This window comes from Echinops telfairi, unplaced genomic scaffold (assembly GCF_000313985.2).
Source record: "Echinops telfairi isolate 266 unplaced genomic scaffold, ASM31398v2 ScPeMD7_7457;HRSCAF=8495, whole genome shotgun sequence".
NCBI classification, from domain to species: domain Eukaryota; kingdom Metazoa; phylum Chordata; class Mammalia; order Afrosoricida; family Tenrecidae; genus Echinops; species Echinops telfairi.
The window spans coordinates 442,741-463,475 of record NW_022111357.1 but is presented as its reverse complement, the minus strand read 5'-3'; the positions used below and the strand labels follow the sequence as shown (position 1 = coordinate 463,475).

Below are 20,735 nucleotides of genomic sequence, written 5' to 3'. Positions count from 1 at the left end.
TCCCCACCACTTATCCAGAGCTTTCCAGCTTCCAAAGTGCTGGCACCTCCAATACTGAAACTGGGCCATACAAGTGCCCGCCTTCACCCAGGAGGGTTGAGCAAGGATGGTGACCCCGCTGTGCAGATGAAGCCCTAAGGCTTAGGGTCTGGCAGGGCTGGGCCCTGCAGCAGCACCCTTAAGTCGCACCCTCATGCTGACTTTTTATGGGGGGGGGGCCGCTGCAGAGAGAGCACCTTGCCGCTCTCAGAACAAACCACAAAGAAAATAACCCCCGCAGATCCTTTATTTTGGGGTTATCTCCCTCCGGCATGTGACTACAGCACCACTGTCATGGGGCTGCCTGTGCAGGCCCCCGGGGGCTCTGGATCTGTGACCCGAGCCCTAGCCAGGTACCTTGGGGGTGGGCGGGCTATCCCGATACGTCCATTCCCAGAGCAGAAGCACCTTGAAGATGGCAGCGAGCAGGGCAGCAGTGCCCGCTGTTCTGAGGTCCTGAGGGGCTGGCCAGCCCTGGGCGCAGGACAGAGCACCTCTCCTCGAGTCTTCCCACACACCCATGAAGGACGTGGGCACTGTCATAGCTCATCCTTGTCTTCTGACTTGCTGCCTGAAAGAGGCTCTTTGGCAGGCTGAGGGGGGTCCTGCTGGACTCCCAGGGGCTGCTCCTGGGGGAGGTCCATCTCCTCAGGGTTAAAGAGCATCTTCACCAGGTCGTCAGCCTGCACTCTGTCCTGCAAACACAAAGCCCTGCCCGCTCAGGGAGGTCTCTCCACGGGGACTCTGTCTGCTGGGTGGCTGTGTCCTGGGGGATGGGACTAACCCTGAGCCCCGCTCCTTCTCGGGGCAGAGCCTACTCCCTGGGCAGCCGGTTGAAGTGGGGCCCAGCCAAGGACCAAGAGGCCAGGCTTGTTCTGCATCTCAGGGCCCTAACCCACCTGCACTGACAAGGAAGGGCAGGAGGAGGCCCATAGGGGAGGAGGCAGTGGCCCAAGGGGACACAGTTGGAGCTAGGAGTCTCTGGACACCAGGCAGCAGAGTTTAGGGAAGCACTAAGCAGAGCAGGAAGGGCCTTCCTGCAACACATCACATGGCCCCAGACTCACCCGCTCACTGTGTCGAGGGTCCAGGGTGAACCACAGGGCGATGGCACAGCGTTGCCCCCTGGTGACGGCCTTCACTCCATGCGGGTTCTCCGTGCCAGAAGAGAACCCCACTGCCCTGCCACACTGGGGCTGCACCTCCGCCTACATGGGCAAGGAGAGGGGTGTGTGTGTGTCTCTGTCTGTCATAGGACATGGATTAACTATCCTCAGAAGAGATATGAGTTCGTGAGGGTCCAGGCAGCTTAGCTTCCCAATGCCCCGAGCCCAAGAGAAAGGATGACCAGTCAGGAGTCACAGACTCATCATCTCAAAGCCCCTCTGGTTCAGGGAGAAGGGCTGGCCACCAGGAAGCCAAACGGCCATTCTGCCCACTGATGCGAGCCCCAGAACACAGGCCGCCGGCTCCGCGGCTGGGGGCGAGGCAGTACTCACCGTCACGGTCTGGGCATCTAGCTCCGTGAAGTAGAAGTGTCCTCCGTCGAAATCCCCATTTAGGTAGAGAATAGCGCTGGGCAGAGCAGAGGGCACCTCAGCATGGCCTGCAGCGCCCCCACCCCGTCCTTCACCTGCAGTGACCCCAGCCAGACTCTAGAGGGCAGCCCTCCCCGGGGCCCCACTCCCCTCCCTGAAGCATCTGCCACGCCTTCTCCAGGTGCTTCTGCCCCACAGAAGGACGCCCTTCTGGTCTCGCTTCCTATCCCAGGGCCTGGCTGGGTTCCAACCTGGGTATGTGTGGGGCGGGGCCGGGGCCTTGGGGAAGCGGCACCTGTAGTCGCGGAAGGTGTAGGCAGGGGGCTCTTTGACGCACTCCAGGGCCTCAGCGTTCAGGATGCAGTTGTCCACGTGCACGGCGTGGCTGCTGTCCTTCCTCTCAGCCTGTGCCTCTGGGGCCAGGGTAACCACGGCTCAGTGCTCCAGTGCTTTACGACACCCTGCAGCCCCCCTCCTGCTGGCATGGGTGGGGGCCAGTGGCTTCCAAAATGTGTCAGGGTCTAAGGGAATGCTGCCTCTGGTGAAAATGTCCTCCTGACCGCCCCTGCGCATGCTGCAAACTCCTGTGCATCCTGCAAAACTGCCCTTACCTCCTCTCGGAAGCCTCCTAGCCACCCTGGCAGATTGACTGTGCCATCCTGGGTCCTGCTGCTACTCAGCACCCGTTTGTGACCCCCTCCCCCAGGCGGGCTCCTGCCCCCTCTAGTCCCAGCAGGGTGCAGAGGCAGGGCAGTGGTGACACTGTGGCTCACCTTCTATGGCAGTGCGGCACACCAGGTGGGAGTAGGAGAAGTACAGGGGTGTATCCAGGCGGAAGTAGGACTCCATGACCTGTCTCACCTTCTCCGTCACATTGTAGTACAGGTGGGCACTCTGGAGGGGGACTTTCCCTTCTTGCCCCAGCTGCCAAGGAGACCAGCGGTCAGAGGCCTCTGACTGGCCCCTCCGGGCTGACAGGGACCATTGAGGCCCTGCACCCCACTTCTGGTGCAGTTCTGAGCATGTGGGTGCACACGCACCCCGTGGAGAGAGCGCACCTCCGTGTCCCCCCCTACACTCCCATCACCCTCTCTCTCTCCTCGTGCTGCTCGACCTGAAGAACTGGAACCTCGCATAGCTGTCATCTGTCTTGTCCGGCTCACACCCGTTTTACTACAGCTGGTCTCGGCGTCTGGATCCAAAAGCTGAACTCACTCAGCCCAAGTCACCCGCCCTCCAGGGTAACAGGCACGCTGCTAGGCCACTGCCCCCAACGGCCGTCTCCTCGGAGCCTCAGCTTCCTCTTTCTTCCGCACACCCGAGCACGCTGGACACCCAGTCTACCTTGAGTGCTTTGAAGACGGTGATGCCGTAGAACCTCTCGTGGGGTGTGTGCGGGGAGGTGTGGCCCCGGTAGCCGTCTCCAGCGGTGGCTGCGGCCTGTCGGGCCGGGAAAGCAAGGTGAGCCAGGGCCGCTGCCGGCCGGTCAGCGACAGGCCAGGGGCAGGTAAAGCCTTAACCGCGGGAGGGAATGAGACGAGCATGGGGCTGCCTGTCCCTTACATTGGTCAGCTTCTGCAGCTCGCGACACTCGTCATCGGAGATGACTCCATCCATCACCACCCGCTGGGAGCCGTTCAGGAGCTTGGAGTTCATGGTGAGGCGGATCCCTTCATAGAGCAGGGAGCCTCCTGCAAAGCAAAGGTCACAGCTCAGCCCGAGGCGCTCAGTGGATCCCTCTCTGTGTAAGGGAGAGAAACTGCAGCGGAGCCTCCTCCTTGGTCACTGCCAAAGAGGGCTGGTCCACCGGGAGGGCCTTGGAGCGGAAAGACAAGAGGCCCCAGTCATCCTCCCAGCCCCCGTCTGACCTCACAGTTGTTGCCTCTTGAGCCTCACATCATAACCCAAAGCCAAAGTCATTGAGTCCACGCTGATCCTGGCGACCCCCTCGGGCAGAGCAGCACTTCTCAGGGTTTCCAAGACTGTCAGTCCTGGCGGATAGGACAGCCTGTTTCTTTTCCTGTGGAGCAGCTGGTGCGTCAGGTTGGCGCCCCTGACCTTGTGGTTTCGAAGCCCAGGGCAGAGCCCACTGCACCACCAGGCTCCTCCCACATCCTAAAGATAGTCCTGGAACTGGAGCTCCAGAGTGAGCCAGGACTGCTGGGCCTCCCTCCCATCCCGGAGCGAGCTCAGCAAACTACCTGATGTCCCCGAGCCTGACTCGACTTGTCTGTGTGTGAACCAGCATCTACCTCCAGGGACTGGAAGGCTGGCTGCACACCAAGAAGGACGAGGAGGAGGCGCAAGGGGAATGCCCGGTACCTGTTCTCCAACACCAAGCCCAGGGTGGACCACACACATGAAAGGAGGTACCACCCCAGACCCACAAGATGCCTTGGACTTTTAAAAGAAAGAGGGACGGGACCCCAACTGGCCAGGACGTGAGAAAAACTTGGCGGGGTGGGCAGAGGGGAGGGAGCGTTGAGAGTGGGAGAAGCAGGGCAGACTCACCGGCAGAAAGCTGGCCAGGAGCGAGGTGCAGGCAGCAGCCAAGAGCGGATGCTGGGAAAGTAGCCCATGGGTGAAAGGGTGGGCAGGGAGGCTGGCAGCCAGGAGTGGAAGGGGTGGGCGTGGGAGAGGAGGAGACAGGAGATGGTCTGCGTGCAGTGGGAACGGCCTGGCCTTGGGGGTGAGGTGGGAGCGGAGCCATCACTGGTGGGCTTCCCAGTGGACCAGAGGGACAGGCAAGGGAGGAGGAGGAGGAGGAGGAGGAGCCAAAGATGACCTGGAGGCTTTGAGTCTGGTTATCAGAAGGCTGGGAGCTGGAAGAGAACAGTTCTGGAGGGGGGCAGGAAGTACCAATACTTCCAGACGGGAACTAAGCTCGGGCTGGTATGGACCGGATCTTAGACCTCAACCAAAGGCGAGTTCTCGGCGGGTGCTTTTGCCAGGTGAACATCCCTTTGGTGAGTAAGGAAGGACAGAGAGGTCCACCGGAAGCTTTCAGCTGCAGGGGTGCTGCCTCGCTGGTACAGACACCCCCAAACGCCCGCTCACCTTCCCGAACCAGCATGCTCACATCCACTGACTCCTTTGTCTTCTCTTCCACCAGGGTCTCGATTTCCTTCATCAGGTTTCCGATTTCCTGGGAGATGCGGGCGGCCGTCTCCCGTTCGGACCTGTGGGCAGAGCCGCACAGGTCTGCAAGCCAGGGCCAGCCCTGAGCTCCTGTTCCGACTGCCCAGACTGCCCCTGCCCACCCCGCCCGGCCGGGGACCAGCCGGTGCCCCATGACCGTCCACCATGCAGTGTCTTCAAGCCCTCACTTCTGCTTCTCTTGCAGTCTCTTGGGCATCACCTCCTGGGGCGTCCACGAATCCTAAAAGCAGGTCAGGAGAAATGGTACAGCCTCCTTCACCGGCCAGGTCTCGGTGCATAAACAAGGCATGCGTGACAGGAGAGACCTCGCATGCCACCCCGGCCCCTTTCAGGAGCTGAAGTGGGAGGGTTCTAAGCCTCTTCCAGCTGTCAGAACTCCACTGTTATCTATTTTTAAAATTTTCTTTTAAAAATCATTTTATTGGGGCTCTTACAGTTCTTATAACAATCCATATATCCATCCATGTGTCAAGCATATTTGTACCTCTGTTGCCATCATCATTTTCAAAATATTTTCTTTCTTACTTGAGCCCTTGGTATCAGCTTCTCATTTTTCCCCTCCCTTCTCTCCCCTTCCTCCCTCATGAACCCTTGATAAATTATAGATTATGATTATTTTCATATCTTACATCATCCACCATCTCCCTTCTTAAAAGAAACTTAAGGTCAGGCACACATCATGTTAAGCAAAAGGGTTAGAGCAAAAGCATGCTGATGATGCATAGATACGAATCTTCCTGTTATCTTTCTGCCGCTCCTTGAAGATGCCGCTGGTCCCCAGCCCTGTGATGGTTCTCTCCCCAGTGCGGGGTACCAGGCTCACCTACCCACCACCCTGCCCTCCTGCTCCTGCGCCTTGGCTCACCGGGTCAACGAAGGGGATCCCAAACGCATCGTAAGCAAAGAAGAGCAGTTCTTTTTCCACCAGACTCCGCTGTCGGTACTCCTGGGCTCTCTGAGGAAACACAGCGGAGGAGTGTTGCCCTGCCCTTAGCCCCGGGGTTGCCCTAGGTGACCTGGGGTCTCCCCTCCATCACTATTATGCCTGATCCCGGGGTGGGGACAAAAGTTGTGCTTCCGTGTTCAAAGGTTTCTCTGGCTCTTACCCAACACATGCAGTCCCTGTGAGGGTGCAGGCCCAGACTCCCCTGGGGAGAAAAAGCCCTCCGCACCAGACTCTTCTCACAGGCAAACTGCCTACTGGGGGCAGACAGCGCCAAGGGGAAGTCCTTCTTGACTTCTGCAGGGCTTCAGAACTCAAGAAGGGTCCTAGGTGCTAGGGACCGCTCACGGTGTTCATTCAGTCTTTACAACCACCTTGTGAGGGCAGTCCTCCTGAAAACTCACTGCCGTCGAGTAGATTCGCGGGCACCCTGCCGGACAGGGCAGAGCTGCCTCTGGGTTTCTGAGACTGGAGACCTTCACGCAGTGGAAAGCCTCGCCTTCCTCCCACAGAGCGGCTGGTTGTTTTGAACTGCTGACCTCTCAGGTTAGCAACCCAACTTGTGACCACTGCACCACCAGGGCTCCCAGGTCAGTACTACTGCCCTTATTTTACCAAGGAATAACTAAACTGAGGTGTGGAGCAGATATGTGACTTGTTCAAGGAGACACTGTAGGAACCAGTAGACCAGGGACCTAGAGTCAAAACCAGGTCTTCCCAATCCTCCAGCCCATGCCCTGCCAGCTATGATGCCTGTTTCCCTCACGTCCCTCCTTCCTCCGTGGGAGCAGCCGGGTCTGTGCCCTGGCCCTCCCGGGGGTGGGAGTGGGGGCACATACCTGTCAATGGAGCCTTGCCAGTCTCTGTGCAGCAGAGGGGAGAGAGAGACCCAGTCAACGTGAAGCAAAAGCAAGAGTTCACGGAGCAACGTGCTCAAGGGGCAAAAAGGCCAGAGCTTTCTATCGCCGATTAGACTTGGGGGTGTCACAAACTCCATCTTTCATTCCACTTCTCCACAAACGTTCTGAAGCTCCCTCGGATGTACCCATGGGGAAGGTGACAGTTCTCCCCGGGGAACGGAAATGATTGGTCTCCATCACTAAGCGCTAGGCGCCAGCTGAGGAGTGTCACCTCACTTAACAGCTCCGCGGGGCTTCAAGCAGACACACAGCCACGTCTCTCTGATGCACTCCAGAAGCACACAGGAACCTGTATCAGGGACGATGCCAGAGGCAGGGAGCAGGCAGGAAAAGAGAAGTCTGGTTGCCACTGTCCAGTGGCAAGTTCCTGGGCGCTCGGGGGCTTATTGTCCTCTTTTCTAAAGCGGGGCGATCTGTGGCCACCTCACTTACAGCGTGGCTGTGGGGACTGAACTAAATGGAGACAGGCACACAGCAGGCTCGCTCACGGGCCAGGAAAAGGAGAGGGGGAGAAAGGGGTACTACTGTCCCATCAAGACAATGACCCAGGCCGGGCCTGCCATCGAGTTCCTATAGACGGTCGCCATCTAGTGGCCACAGAGAACAATGGCACGTGGGAGAGGATGGCAAGGAAGAAGGCCCATTTCTGTCTACTGGAGACCCAGAACTCCTGGATGGAAGGACCTTGGTTCTTTGTCTTCAGAGCAAGGTAGTGACCCCACCCCATGGGTTCTCACTGGGAACCCAATGAAAGAATGGCTGTGGGAGCATTCTGTACACGCTGAAACACCCTATTCACTGGAGGGGTGGTTATCCTTCGTAATAGCTCAGTAAGAACAGGAAGCCTGTTGCCGCCACATCACCGTCTACCTGCTTCTCCCAGCAGCCTCCCTGGGCTCCCAGGTAAGCTCCCCACCACGCAATGCCTTCCTCTTCCAATCCATCTGCCGTCATATGTTTTGGGGTTTTTTTTAATGGTGATTCAGGGGGGAAAGTTTACTGAACAGATTGGTTTTCCAATCAATAGTCTATACATGTTTTGTACCATTGATTGTGAGCTCCACAATGTAACAGCTCTGGGTTTACATTTCCCTTTGTCCCCACCCCCCACCCCCACCCCACTCACAGTCCTCCTCTCGTCTTGCTCCAGAATCACAGTCCACCTAAATGGGACAGGTACCCAGGTTGTTTGAACACACTGTTCCTTGTCTAGGAAGCTCTTCCTTGCCTTGGTTGTCTACTGAGTTAGTTTATTGTGCCAACCTGGCCGATAAACACATGTGGGGTTAATTGAAGGGCGGAGAGATAAATGGCTTGGTGAGCCTTGCCTTTCTAGTTTTCGGGTCTCTTGTTTTCTGATCGTTGGACCAGGGTGCAGCTGCCTTAGCCAGTTCCCTGCTTTAGCTGGCAAGGCTCACTTCCTGCAAGACATCCCTGTGGAGAAGCCACATGGACCTACCCCGATGCAACCCTGGGTGCTGGAGCAGCCGTGTGGAGACCCCTGCCAGTGCTGAGATGCTTACACTTTCACTGACTCAGCTTTCCTCCTGCAGTTGGCATCATTGCATCTGCTTTGTGAGATGGAGGAGGACTCTGTGGAGGTGTTGGATATATGGGTTAGTGGGTTAATGTTGGATTTGTGGGCTTGGGCAGTACTGGGTTGGGATGTTTTCTTAACCTTTATATAAAACTCTCTCTTATACATGAGTTTCTGTGGATTTGTTTCTCTAAAGTACCCAGACTAACACATCTATTAAAGGCTCTTAACCCCAATTTAGAACCTTGCTTTCTCTGACTTGCTTCTCTAGGATTCCACTGCAGCTTACACACATCTCTACCATCAGTCGCACCTGGAAGCTTTCAAGTTTGGTTTACATACCTGCCTTTTCCAAGGGCTTACTCTTTTCTGTCACTTAAGGTTTGTGATGGTATTAAAAAAGATATAGAACACATACATACCACCTACTGCCACTGACTTGATTGATTCTGACTCATAAGGACCCTATATAAGGTTTCTGAGACTGTCAATTGCTCTGGGAGCAGATAGCTGCATCTTTCTCCTGTGGAGCAGCTGGTGGGTTTGAACCGCTCATCTTGCAGTAAGCAATCCAAGGCTTACTTGAACTATTCCAAACAACCCACTGCCATAAATTGGAGTCAACTCATAATGACCCCATAGAGGGTTCCCAAGCTGTAACTCTTTACAGGAGCAGACACCCTCATTTCTCCCCTGCAGAGAGGTGGGAGGGTTTGAACTGTCCACCTTGCAGTTAGCAGCCCAATGGTTACCCACCAGTGCCACCAGGGCTGTTTCACAGAGTACAGATAGGCGTCAGTGTTGTGCCTGCTGGTTGAGCTGCTGTCGAGTTGGCCCCAATGCACAGTGACCCCGTGTCCAACGGAACAACCCACAGCTTGGTCCTGCACCATCTTCAAGGTCACGGGTGTGCTTGAGTCCACCCACTGTGGCCACTGTGTATCTGGCATGCCCTCCACCTGGGGGACCTATCCTCTGGCACTACATCAGACCGTGTTCTGTTGTGACCCATAGCTTTCATTAGCTCCTCTGGGAAGTCAATCACCGAACCTTTCTTCCTCATCTCTGAGTCTGAAAACCCTACTGAAAGCTGTCCACTATGGTTGACCCTACAGGTGTTTGAAAAACTAGTGGCATCACTTCCAGCATCACAGAAACTCAGGAAACCACCCCCTCCGCCCCCCAGATGACAAACTGACAGGTAGGTAGGAGACATAACTAGAGAAGTTTGACTCCCCCTCTTCACTCCTGACTTATAAGCCCTAACAGTCTTCTAAACACAAAATCAAACCAAACTCACTGCCATCGAGTCAATTCTGACGCAGAGCAACCCGACAGGACAGGGTAGAACTGCCCCTGTGGGTTCCCCAGACTGTAACTCTTTACTGGAATAGAAAGCCTCGTGTTCCTCCTGCAGAGTGGCTAGTGGTTTTGAACTGGTGACTTTGCGGTGAGCTCATACAATTTCATAGTTGTCTGCTTGCCAGGAATCAATGTACTACACTTTCTGCAAGCAGTCCCTACATGAACAGCACTGAGCTCTTTCCAGAGTTTGTTTGTTTGTTTGCCTTTTGCATCAGTGTGCAGTGGACATCCTGTGGGTTTACTTTTGCATGCTTGCACCTGTCCAGCGGTGGGATGAAGCTTTGCACTGGGATGGCTGGGTTACACCAACAGCCCTACCCAAAATGCACAAGTGTGCCCGGCTTCACTCTCTCTGTTTCTACAATGTATGTGTTAGAGAAACAAGTGAATGGTCTCTGGTGTGATTGTAGCTACTTGTTGCTTTTTTTCTGACAAAGTTAAAAATGAGTGCAAAGGTCCACTCTACAGAGTGTTGATGGGTTTGGGCAAGGCCAGCAGGACACAGGTGAGCAGGGTCCACACAGGGAGGGAGACACTGGCTGTCTCCTCCTTGTGGCCCATCAGGAAGCTCTGCTACACGTCCATGGGGACACTGGCACAGTGCCGGGCTGGTCTATAATCACTCGCTCATTTGACCCTGGCACCAATCATGTGCTGAACACAGCGAGAATCCTTAGCCCACTGTGGAGAAGGGGAAACGGAGGCTCAGAGGGGCTGCAGTGGGCCTAGATCACGCACCGCGTGCTGAAGTTGATGCTGCCAGTGCGTGAGAGAGCCAGCCCAGGACCCAGACCAGTGGCTTCAAATCCCCACATTGCTCTGGTCTCCAAGGAGAGGGTGAAAAGTCTGGAAAAGGCAAGGGTGTCAAACCTCAGCAAGTCCCAAACAGAAAGCTTCCCATTAGAGAAACCAGACCCATTCACTGCACAACGAGTTACAAACTCTAACCAAGCAACGTGCAGGCGTTTCCCAGAAACAACCCCTTGCATCCCAGTCTTGTTGTGTATAGATTTTCTCTAGCTTTGGGTGAGATGGGAACCAATGCTGAATGACAGGAGAGAAAAGACAAGGGCAGTCGCCGTCATGGAATACAAACTTCTAAGAAATGACAACTCTTAGCCTTGTGGTATCAGGTGCCAAAGAGGGACAAGAACATGCCAGCAGAGAATGTACTTCCAGGTTCATAGTGCTAGCTAAGGCTTCCCTCCATCTCCCCACAGCCTGCCACCCTGTGTAAGCAGCACGGGCTCCCTTCTCCCACCTCTCTCTCGTCCCTCCCCAACCTCCCAGTCTAACACAGGTCTCTCACCTTACGGGGACCAATGGATGCGGCTTGTTCCTCTCCAAGCATAGCTACGTAGTAGGCCAGATTCTGCTTCATCACCTCGTCGTGGGGGAAGAAGAGGAGATAGGTCTGGGCACATTCAATAGCCTGTGTGTAATTCCCGACTGCAAAGAGGAGGAAGAACGGCTTAGAAGAAGGAGCCACAGCCTGTGGACCAGGCACCACTTGGTCTCAGCAACACTTGAAGGCAACGGCATGACAAAGGTGGCCCTGTTATGTAACGTCCCTGCCTAATTTAGTATCTGATGACCACGGGGTTGCCTAATATTGAAAAGGAAGAGAATTAGGACCTCTTGTATGCTCACAGAAGAGCCCTGGTGGTATGAGGGGGGCTATAAGTTGTGCTGCTGATCACAGCAGCAGTTTGAACCCCCCAGCTGACCCTGGAAGGATTTACACTATCGGAGATCCCGGGAGCCATTCTGCTCTGTCCTTTAGGGACTCTGCCCAGAATTCACTCAGTGGCAGTGGGTTTGGTCTTTTTTGGGGGGTGGGGGGGTAGGGTAACACCTACCCAGATCTTCAAAAATTCTGGCATCCCAGCCATTGGATCAACTTATGGAACATCCCCCTTGCCTCCCTCCCTTCTTGTTCTTATCTGCAGAGGGGAAATACTACAAGAGCAGATTGGGAGGAGTGGTTCTTGGTCACCTGTGTTAGGTCATCTCAACTTGATGTCATTGTAAGCCATTGATTTGATTCTGACTGACAGTGATCCCATGGGACACAGCGGAACTGCTCTAAAGGGTTTTCCAGTCTGCTGTCTTCATGGGAGCAGACCAATGAGCCTTTTCTTTTATGGTGTTGGGTGGGCTCAAACTGCTGACCTTTCGGCTAGCAGCCCACTGTGCCACGAGGACTCGAACTGACAGAGAGGGGCCTTGTCCTCTGGAATGTGCTGGAATGCTGAGTGTTTAACAGGGACTCCATGAAGACCTGCTGATTTGGTCTTGGAAGGACACCCAAAGGGTCTCAGGAGTGCTGTATCCTGTGAGCAAGTCTGACAGCCTTACCTATCTCTGCTATTACTTTCCCTTCAGATGCATTTAATATGAAGGCTACAGATCAGGTAAGAGAGAGAGGCCCCCAGGATCTCCCTTCTCCAGGTTTCACTGCTGGTGCAGGCCAGTGGCTTGTACAAGAACAAAGTACCCAGGGATTGTGTAGCCTAGAGCCTCCCACAGCCACCAAAAGAAGCCAGATGTGTTGAGGACATACAGCGGCCGTGATCCCTGCCTCCCCTGCTTTTAGCACTGGAGTCGAAGGCAGCAGAGAAAGAGGAAAGACGGCCTTACTGTTATAGTAGGCAAACTGCAGGTAATTATAGTGGGACGGCAGGAAGTCTTCAAAGGGCTTCTCTCGACTCGGGTGGGTGGCAAGCTCGGTGACGCAGTTCTGCTTACAGCTGAGGACCTGGAGGTAGTGATCTGAAAGGCATCAAGTGGGGGTGGTGGGGTGGTGGTGAGCACATTGGCTTTGGGGAGTCCAAGTGTGACTATGATGGGCGCACAGAACCAACAGCCATTTTCAGTCAGGTGCCCAGGTTTCAGCACCGTAGGAATGAGGCCGAAGACGAACGCTGTGTCTGCATGGCCATGACATTGACCTCAGAGCCCTCGGGTGGCCTGTGGCTTAGGCTGGGCGCGTACCTGCGATGGCTTGGAAGAGGTCAGCATTGTACTCGAGGTAGTTGTAGCCATCATAGTCATAGGGTCCCTCGCAGAGTGCACGGCACTCCTCGTCCGCAGTGAAGTACTCCTGCAGTGCGGCCTCGAGGTGGAGCACGGCTTCCTGCGGTCGCTCCTCGGAATAGAGTCGCACGCCCAGTCGAAACTCCTGCTACTGGGAGAAAGGAACACTCAGACACAGGCCCCGGCACCCTTGCCCGTGCCGAGCTGGCCACCGAGACTCTCCAGTTCCCACTTGGCCTGCTGTGGGCTGTAGCCAGGGTGGCTGTGCCACACCAGAGGCCACGTGGAAATAGTCTTTATGTGTTGCCTTAGAAGCAAAACAAACAAAAACATTTAACTCTTGATCTAGAAGGTGGGAGATTGCAATCATCTTATGTTACAGTAGGGCTAAGAGCTTTCAAAATAAAAGTTTCCTCATAATACTAATAAATCAACAAGCCTCTCAGTCTCTTAAAGCACTGGAATGTGGCTTGCAGAAGCTGGCAATCTTTCTAGTAACAAGGGGTGATGTGGGCTCTGAGGCTGATGTCTGTGCGACAGCTCTCATTTTCAGGCTCAGGGACCATTTTCACTTGTCACCCCACAAAAAAACCCTACTGCCATTGAGCTGATTATGATTCAGAAACAAACAAACAAACAAACAAACACTGGGCTTCTGAGATAAAAGCCTCATCTTTTTCCTGTGGAGCGGCTGGTGGGTTTGATCGGCTGGCTTTGCTTTAACCAGGCTAACAGCCAGCCCACGGGGCCACCGTATCACAGCCTCTGTGTACAATCTGTTCAATCCTGGAATGTATTAGACATTCACTTGCCTTGCAAGGCATTTTGACACTGTTTCTAATATCCTTCTTTCTAAACTTAAACGTTGGAAGAATGTCACTCTCTATAAAAAGACTATGTTTTAAACAATGCCGCAGAGACCACAGGCTTCGGTTAAACAAACAGTAAAGGAACACTGAGGGACGCTGTCCCACTTGTTCCAACGAGAGCTCACGTGGACAAAAAACCATGAGTGGTTAAGCTGTGATGACACGCGAAGGCACTCGTTAAACACCATGTTTCAGAGGAGATTGGAAACGGGAAGAAAGGTGCGGGGCATAATGCCAGGTCAACACAGCACAGACGTAGGGCACAGTGAGCTTTGTTGGGGGCAGTGGTGGAACCATTTGGAAGCTGGAATGGTGCTGGTTGAATTACATGATAAGCACAATTAACCTCACTGAGCTGTACAGACGGGGAATGTGGCGGGTGCTTTGTTCTATACATGAGAAGACTTCAAAAGATTTGTGAGAAAATGCCGTTATCTTTCAACTGCATCTTTCCACGAACTTTTTGAAGTCCCTTTTTATTTGCCAAAAAAAAAAAAAGATGGAAAAGGCGGGAAAGGTATTGGCAAAAAGACATCAAGTTCGGATAGAGATCCAAAAATATGGACGCATTAAAAAAAAGCGCGGGCGCACGTGTGTGTGTGTGTGTGTGTGTGTGTGTGTGTGTGTGTGAGAGAGAGAGAGAGAGAGAGAGAGAAAATATCCACTCGGGTTTCTTCACGATGACAGTAATACAAGTGATGACTTGGTCTTATCTGCATTTTCACTGCTGTGCAAGGACCACGTGTTTCTTCTGTCACCGGAAAACAACCCCAATCAATGTCGTGTTGAAAGAAAAGAGACTTTTCACCATATGGGGTCTGGCCTCAAGGTCCTTGAAGTCGCCCTCCTTGACCCCAGACATGGTTTGGTAATACTCCAGGTTCTGGCGCATCTCCATGTGCTCCGGGTTGCCCACAAAGAAGGTGTGAGCGGCCGCGACGGCTTTCTCCAGCTTGTTTATCTAGGATGGAAACACAGCATGGTCATTCTCACGGGCGCTCGCGGTTCGGTTCGCTGGGGAGACAGCCAAACAGAAGACTTGGTGGTGGGGTCCAGCTGCTGCAAGTCCCACTAAACAGGAAATCCCTGAGCTTTCCTGGGCCTCCCCCGAGGGAGAGCACCTTGGCCCTCCCTGCCTGCTTCAGAAAACACTTCGGGCTACAGACCTGAAACCAGAAATACGGCGGCCTGTGCAGATTTGCCGCTGTTTTCCTGGTCCGGCTCGGGGACTTCCCAAATGACAAGGGCGTCAACAGCAAAACCTCCCATTTTATAAACAAAGGTCGTATTGTGGGGTGTATGATGGAAGACTGACTGCCAAACAATATGTTTCAAGACTCAGATGTAGTGACTGAGCTGAAGAAAGGCCTAAAGCTTCAAAATGTAGGGGTGGAAGAGAAAGGACGGTAACCATTAAACTGTCCATAAGAATATTCCAACCTCCTCCTGTTTTTACATGGAAGAAAGCCAAGTGTTGTGGACGCATTCGGTCAACAGATGCGCAGCTAAAACATTCCTGAAGTCCTCTCTACAATGCAGATGGCATCTTCTGCTCTTATTAGGAGAAAACAAGTGTCTGCAGACTGAGAGACGACAATTGGTGATGGGGTACAGTAACGCCCACTTAGCAAAGTAAGTATCATGGGTTCATAGATGGAACCCCAAACAGATCGCCTGTCTAGTGCTTTGGTGTCAGACAGGCGGTGGGAGTGGTGGTGGGGAATCTAGGTTTTATTATGTATTTACTGGGGGCTTTAGACAAGATGTTAAAGTTTATCTTTAAACTCAGTTCCCTTATCTGTCACGTGCAGACAGCACTATCTACCTGATAGGATTGTTGGGAAGGTAAAAGAAAATATATGTGGGCCGGTGGTCAGAGTATTGCTCCTAGGGGTCCAAATGTATATGCACCGGTTTAGTCTGAAGCAAACGTGCTGAAAGCTGCCTCTGAGAGCAGCAGGTGGCTGCAGCTGGGATCTCCCGTGATACTCTTGTCTCGGGGGCATTAGGGTGCTTCAAGAAAAGGCCCAATCAGAACAGTGGTTTCCGAGGGGACCTGCTGGGCCAGGTCAATTCAAGACAGAGAGGTCATTTCAGAAGGTTACGGTCACTCTTTTTTAGGACGCCAAAGGGTCACCGTGACAGATTTTCTCGGACACAGGATGATCATAGGGGCTTATTCGGAAGAAGCTTTAAGAGACCTGAAAACTGCACGGATGAGAAAAAGGCCAGGAAAGTTGACCCAGGGGATCTTCCCCATGGTGACCATGCCCTTGCTCATTCTTTGAGGGTCGTAAGGTAACTGCTTCCTTGCGACAAGAATTTCATTGGGGGTGGGGTGGGGGAGGATAAAGAGCCCATAGTATTCCTAACTCTAATGGGATCCAACAACAGAATTGCATGTGAATGGATATCTTGGATTATGTAAGATATGGCAAAAACAAACAATTATAGGGGAAAGAAAAATAATAAGTGTTCCTGGGGGGTAGGGTGGACGAGGAGGGGTGAAAGGGAACTGACATCAAGGAGTTCAAGAAGGAAATGTCTCGAAACTGAATGTGGTGGCAATTGTACAACACGGCTTGATGTGACTGAACAATGAAATGTGATAATATCTGTATTAGCGTCCAATAAAATGATTAAAAATTAAAAAATAAAGATAATAGCATTTTCCTACACCCTCCCCACCCAAAAAATTCTCAGCCAGAAAACCCCCCCACAGAATTTCATTGGGAAGCCTTGCTCCATCCACTCTACAGTCCTGATCTGGCCCCTTTAGACATCCTTTTGTTCCCCAAGGTCCTTGAAGTCGCCCTCCTTGACCCCAGACATGGTTTGGTAATAGTCCAAGACATTCATTCCCAAGACACACACGTTGAGTCCCGTGAGGACACCCACACTGCCAGTTCAATGTGGTGCCAATAAACTAGGCCAGAACTCTTTGAGGATGGGCACGCTGGAAGCAATGCCTTCCCTCCATAGAGGCTGTGTGAGAACCACTAGCTCCAATTTGACAGGTTTGTTCAATACAGGGTTCTATGATTGTACTGCAATGCTTTTCGATTTACGTGTGTGTATCTTGGTACATAATGCTGAACCTATATTAGAGACTCAATAAATGTCAGCTGGTATTATTATAGTTCCTTTTCTTATGATCTTATTAGTATCTAATAAATACACACTAAACAAGCTGCCAGTCATGGCTCGGACCTTAAATAACTAGGTGACTGAAGCTAAATCATTTTTCCTCTCCCTGGTCCATGGAGGCCGGGGCAGAGGGGCGATGTGGCTGAGAAGCAGAGAAAGGCTTGGCTGGAATGGCGTGCTGCTGTGACTCAGTGACGGTCTCCTCACTGTTTACAGAGCTTGATTTGTGCACTCCATTAACTTCCCTAATAACCCCCTGTAATTGTATTGTCTATGGGGGATATGGGGAGGTGGGTGGGGATTCCCATCTCAGTCACTGTTTCTTTAGGTATGAATTAGAGTTCCACCCACGTCTGATCCAGCCCTGGCATTCTATCAGGACAGGGATCCCTTTCCAGGCTGTATTCTCGGTCCCTTATCTATCAGCATTGTCTCATCTACTCACCCCTCTGCCCGCCCAGCCCTGTCTCAGCCCGATCACCTCAAGTCCTTCTCTCATGGGGACTGTTGCTGTGCTGCCACTTGCTTTTCTGCCAGGTCTTTCCCGCATGGCTTCCAGGATGAACAAGCTAAACCCCAATTCCGATTGCCATTCCTTGGAGCCTGCGGACGCCTCCCAATCTGGCCCCACTTCTTTTTCTTTTTCTACAGTTTTATTGGCACATATTCCACACATCATACAATTTAATAGCTCAATCTTATCAAGAAGAATTATACAATCATTACCCCAATGAATTTCAGAACATTTTCTTTTCCTGGTTAAATCGCTTTTAAAATAGGTTGTGTAATCACAATCAGTTCTAGTGGTCCCTCCCCCCTACCACATACATGGTTTGGTCCCCCAGCTCCCTCCCCCGTCTCTCTCACTCCCCACCCCTATCTCCCAGATAAACCCTTGCTTCAGTTATTATCTCTGTGCATCTACTCCTGTGCTTCACAAACTGGAAAACCCAACAGAAACAATACAAAACAGAAACAGAGTAAAGTGGTAAAATCTCACTTACTTTTCTTGACTATTGTCCTGCAACTCCCTACATACACCTGAGACCATAGACCCAACAAAAAGGACTGATTTCCTGAATACCTCCTACTTCGATTCTACTTTTCCCTTGATCTAGAAGGGCCAGCCTTCTCTCCTTTTTCTCTTCCTTGTAATATGTAGGATGAGCTTCAATTGTTGAGTTTCAATAGTCACCTCTACTTTCAAGTCTCTCTCATCTCTCAAGGTCTCCCCTTCCTGGCCCTCATAGTCCTGTGAACATTCGCTTTTAGTTTCTTTACTACCGGGGTTTTTTAACAGCAAGGCAAAACAAGGTACCAAAGACACCTATTTTCCTATCTCAGTCAAAAACTAAGGAGCCCTGGGGCCATGTTGCTGTCAACTCCCTTCCAGAGGCCCCTGGTGCACAATAGAACAAAGCCCTGTCCGGCCCTGGGTCAGCCTCACAATTGTTGTTTTGAGCCACTGTTGCAGCCACGGTTGAGTCCACTTCACTGAGGGCTTCCTCTTTCTCGCTGCCCCGTGCTTTATCAAACATGATGTCCTTTTCGAAGGACACTTGATACTATGTCTTGCTAACTGCAAGGTCAGCAGTTCAAACCAACCAGTTCCTCCCCAGGAAAAATGAAATTTTCTGCTCCCGTAAAGATTTACAGCTGCAGAAGCAACAAAGCCCACATGGAAGAAGCACACCAGCCTGTGTGATCAGGTATCAGGCATCATCAGAACAAAAAAATCATATCATTGTGAATGAGGGGGAGTACGGGGTGGAGACCCAAAGCCCATCTGTAGGCAACTGTACATCCCCTTACAGAAGGGTCGCAGGGAGGAGATGAGCCAGTCAGGGTGCAGTGTAGCAACGATGAAACATACAACTTTCCTCTAGTTCCTAAATGCTTCCCCCGCCACTTTCATGATCCCAATTCTATCTTACAAATCTGACTAGACCAGAGGATGTACACTGGTTCAGATAGGAACTGGAAACACAGGGAATCCAGGACAGATGATCCCTTCAGGACCAGTGGTGATAGTAGCGATACCGGGAAGGTGGAGGGAGCGTGGGGTAGAAGGGGGAACTGATTACAAGGATCTTCATATAACCTCCTCTCTGGGAGACAGGCAACAGAAAAGTGTGTGAAGGGAGATGTCGGACAGTGCAACATATGAAAAAATAATAATTTATAAACTATCTGGGGTTAATAAGGAAGGGGGGAGCGGGGAGAGGAGAAAAATGAGCTGATGTCAGGGCCTTAAGTGGAGAGCAAATGTTTTAAGAATGATGAGGGCAATGAATGTACAAATGTGCTTTACACAATTGATGTGTGTATGGATTGTGATAAGAGTTGTATGAGCCCCTAATAAAATGATTTAAAAAAATAAGTCCAATTAAAAAAAAAGATTTACAGCTGCATAAACCCACAGGGGCAGTACGACTGTATCCCATAGGGTCATTATGAGTCTGAATCAACGACAGGGCAAGGAGATTTTTTTGTGTGTGGGGGGGGATTGTACAAGAACAAAGATGTAGAAGGTTTTCAAGAAATGTTTGCCAATTTAGAAAAGCTCTGTTCAATGCATGACCAAAGATCCAAAAATCAAACTCACGGTCGGTCAAGTCAATTCCACCAGGGAGAGACCTTGTGGGACAGAAGTAGAACTGCCCCTGTGGGTTTAGGAGGCTGGGACATCGCACAGCGACAGGCACCTCTCACCATCCTCATCACGTCGTCATCCTCACGCGGGCAGGCAGGAGAGCTCAGGTCCGTGGGTACATGTCAACTCACCCAGGCATTCCTAAACATACTCATTTCCTTTGGAAACCTGACAGACCAGCCAGAGGGTCGCCCACAGGGAGGGGCCAGGCAACCCCTGCTGGCGACGTGGCAAACTCCCGTCCTGGAATGAGAGCTGCCAGGCTCAGGCAGTAGGAAAAGCCTCGTGGAACAACGAACTGGAAGGAAGATACTGGAGAAAGGTCCTGGCTTCACCATTAAGACACAAGGCATTCAGAAGGAGCCCCAAGCTGAATTCCCTGTGGGAGGCCTCCCCGGGAACAAAAGGCCAACTTTTGCACCGCCCGTGCCTGAACCCCAGGCAGAATCTTTGGGGTTAGCATCTGCCCCTGCGAACACCGGGAGGCAAGGTCCCACTTTCCCTGTGTCTAGGGAGAAAAGAAGTCAGAAGATGGCCCCCGGCCAAGAGGCCACCTTCCCTCTTGGCAGACACTTCCCTGGGCCCCTAAGCGCCCCTAAATAACCAGCAACCACGCTTCTCCCCAGACAGATCCCGCCGGGACAGGGCTGCACCTTGAAGTAGGCGACCTGCAGGTAGTTGTAGGGGCTCCGCTTACGGAACTCGAACTCCAGCTCCTCGCTGAGCGAGTGGGCGCCCGGCGGCCCGAGGCAGCGACGCAGACAGGCGGCCCGGCGCAGCAGGCCCCCGAAGAAGCGCAGGTCGTGCAGGGCGGTGACGCTCGAGGCCTCGCCCGGGCTGGGGGACGAGTGCGGGTCCGGCTCCCACGGGAGGTCGGTGGCACACTGGGTGCGGCAGCGCAGGCGGAGGGCGCGCAGGGCTGCCCGCGAGCGCAGCGCCCGCTCCATGTTGAGTACCACCCCGGCCCAGTCCGCGCGCGCATAGGCCGCGGTCCCCGCGGCAAAGAGCAGGTCAGGAGCCTCTAAGTCCCATCCCGCCTCGGACCCGACCTCGGCCATGGAGGCGGCGAGGGCGGCAGCCAGCAGAGTAGTCAGCAGCCTCAACACGCGCGCCGCCATCGCTTCAGCAAACCTAACGGAAAGAGTAGACACCCGCCACCCGCCACCGGCCACGGAGACCAGAGTCCCACCCCCGGGAAAGCCCCGCCCCGCCCCTAGTGGAGTGCCGCCTTCCGGCCGGTGGGGCAAGACAGGCTCGCACGGTCTCAGGCTTTCGAAGAGCCCGGACTCCGCCCCTCAGCTGGAGCCCCGCTTTCCGAGCCAGAGGGGGGCGGGGCGGGCTCTCACGGTCTCAGGCTGTCTACGAGCCCGGACTCCGCCCCTCAGCTGGAGCCCCTCCTTCCAAGCCGGAGGGGAGCGGGGCGGGCTAGCACGGTCTCGGGCTTTCGACAAGCCCAGACGCACTCCGCCCCTCAGCCGGAGCCCCGCCTTCAGAGCCTGTGGGAGCCGGGGCGGGCTCTCACGGTCTCA

The 20,735-nt window shown here is 53.3% G+C and overlaps 1 protein-coding gene across 1 annotated transcript; it reads right to left on the bottom strand.

Annotated features, from left to right (window-relative positions):
- Positions 1–268: 268 nt before the first annotated feature.
- Positions 269–20,343, bottom strand: P3H1 (prolyl 3-hydroxylase 1). The gene is made up of 15 exons (XM_004704918.2): positions 19,860–20,343; positions 14,215–14,367; positions 12,496–12,685; positions 12,142–12,273; positions 10,811–10,950; positions 5,602–5,691; positions 4,904–4,956; positions 4,635–4,756; positions 3,141–3,268; positions 2,922–3,017; positions 2,351–2,501; positions 1,873–1,990; positions 1,539–1,614; positions 1,107–1,247; positions 269–734 (listed from the first exon to the last, which is right to left on the bottom strand). Exons 1-15 carry the CDS (start codon positions 20,322–20,324, stop codon positions 579–581), a joined length of 2,211 nt encoding a protein of 736 aa, XP_004704975.1. The 5' UTR covers positions 20,325–20,343; the 3' UTR covers positions 269–578.
- Between the last annotated feature and the right edge of the window lie 392 nt (positions 20,344–20,735).

Excerpts from the sequence above, each read along its gene's own strand:
- P3H1 (XM_004704918.2), bottom strand. The coding sequence starts at position 20,324 with ATGGCGGCGCGCGTGTTGAGGCTGCTGACTACTCTGCTGGCTGCCGCC. Across the intron at positions 4,957-5,601 it reads GGATCCCCTTCGTTGACCCG|GATTCGTGGACGCCCCAGGA; the intron begins GTGAGCCAAGGC and ends ACCTGCTTTTAG. Across the intron at positions 3,269-4,634 it reads GAGCATGCTGGTTCGGGAAG|GAGGCTCCCTGCTCTATGAA; the intron begins GTGAGCGGGCGT and ends TTTGCTTTGCAG.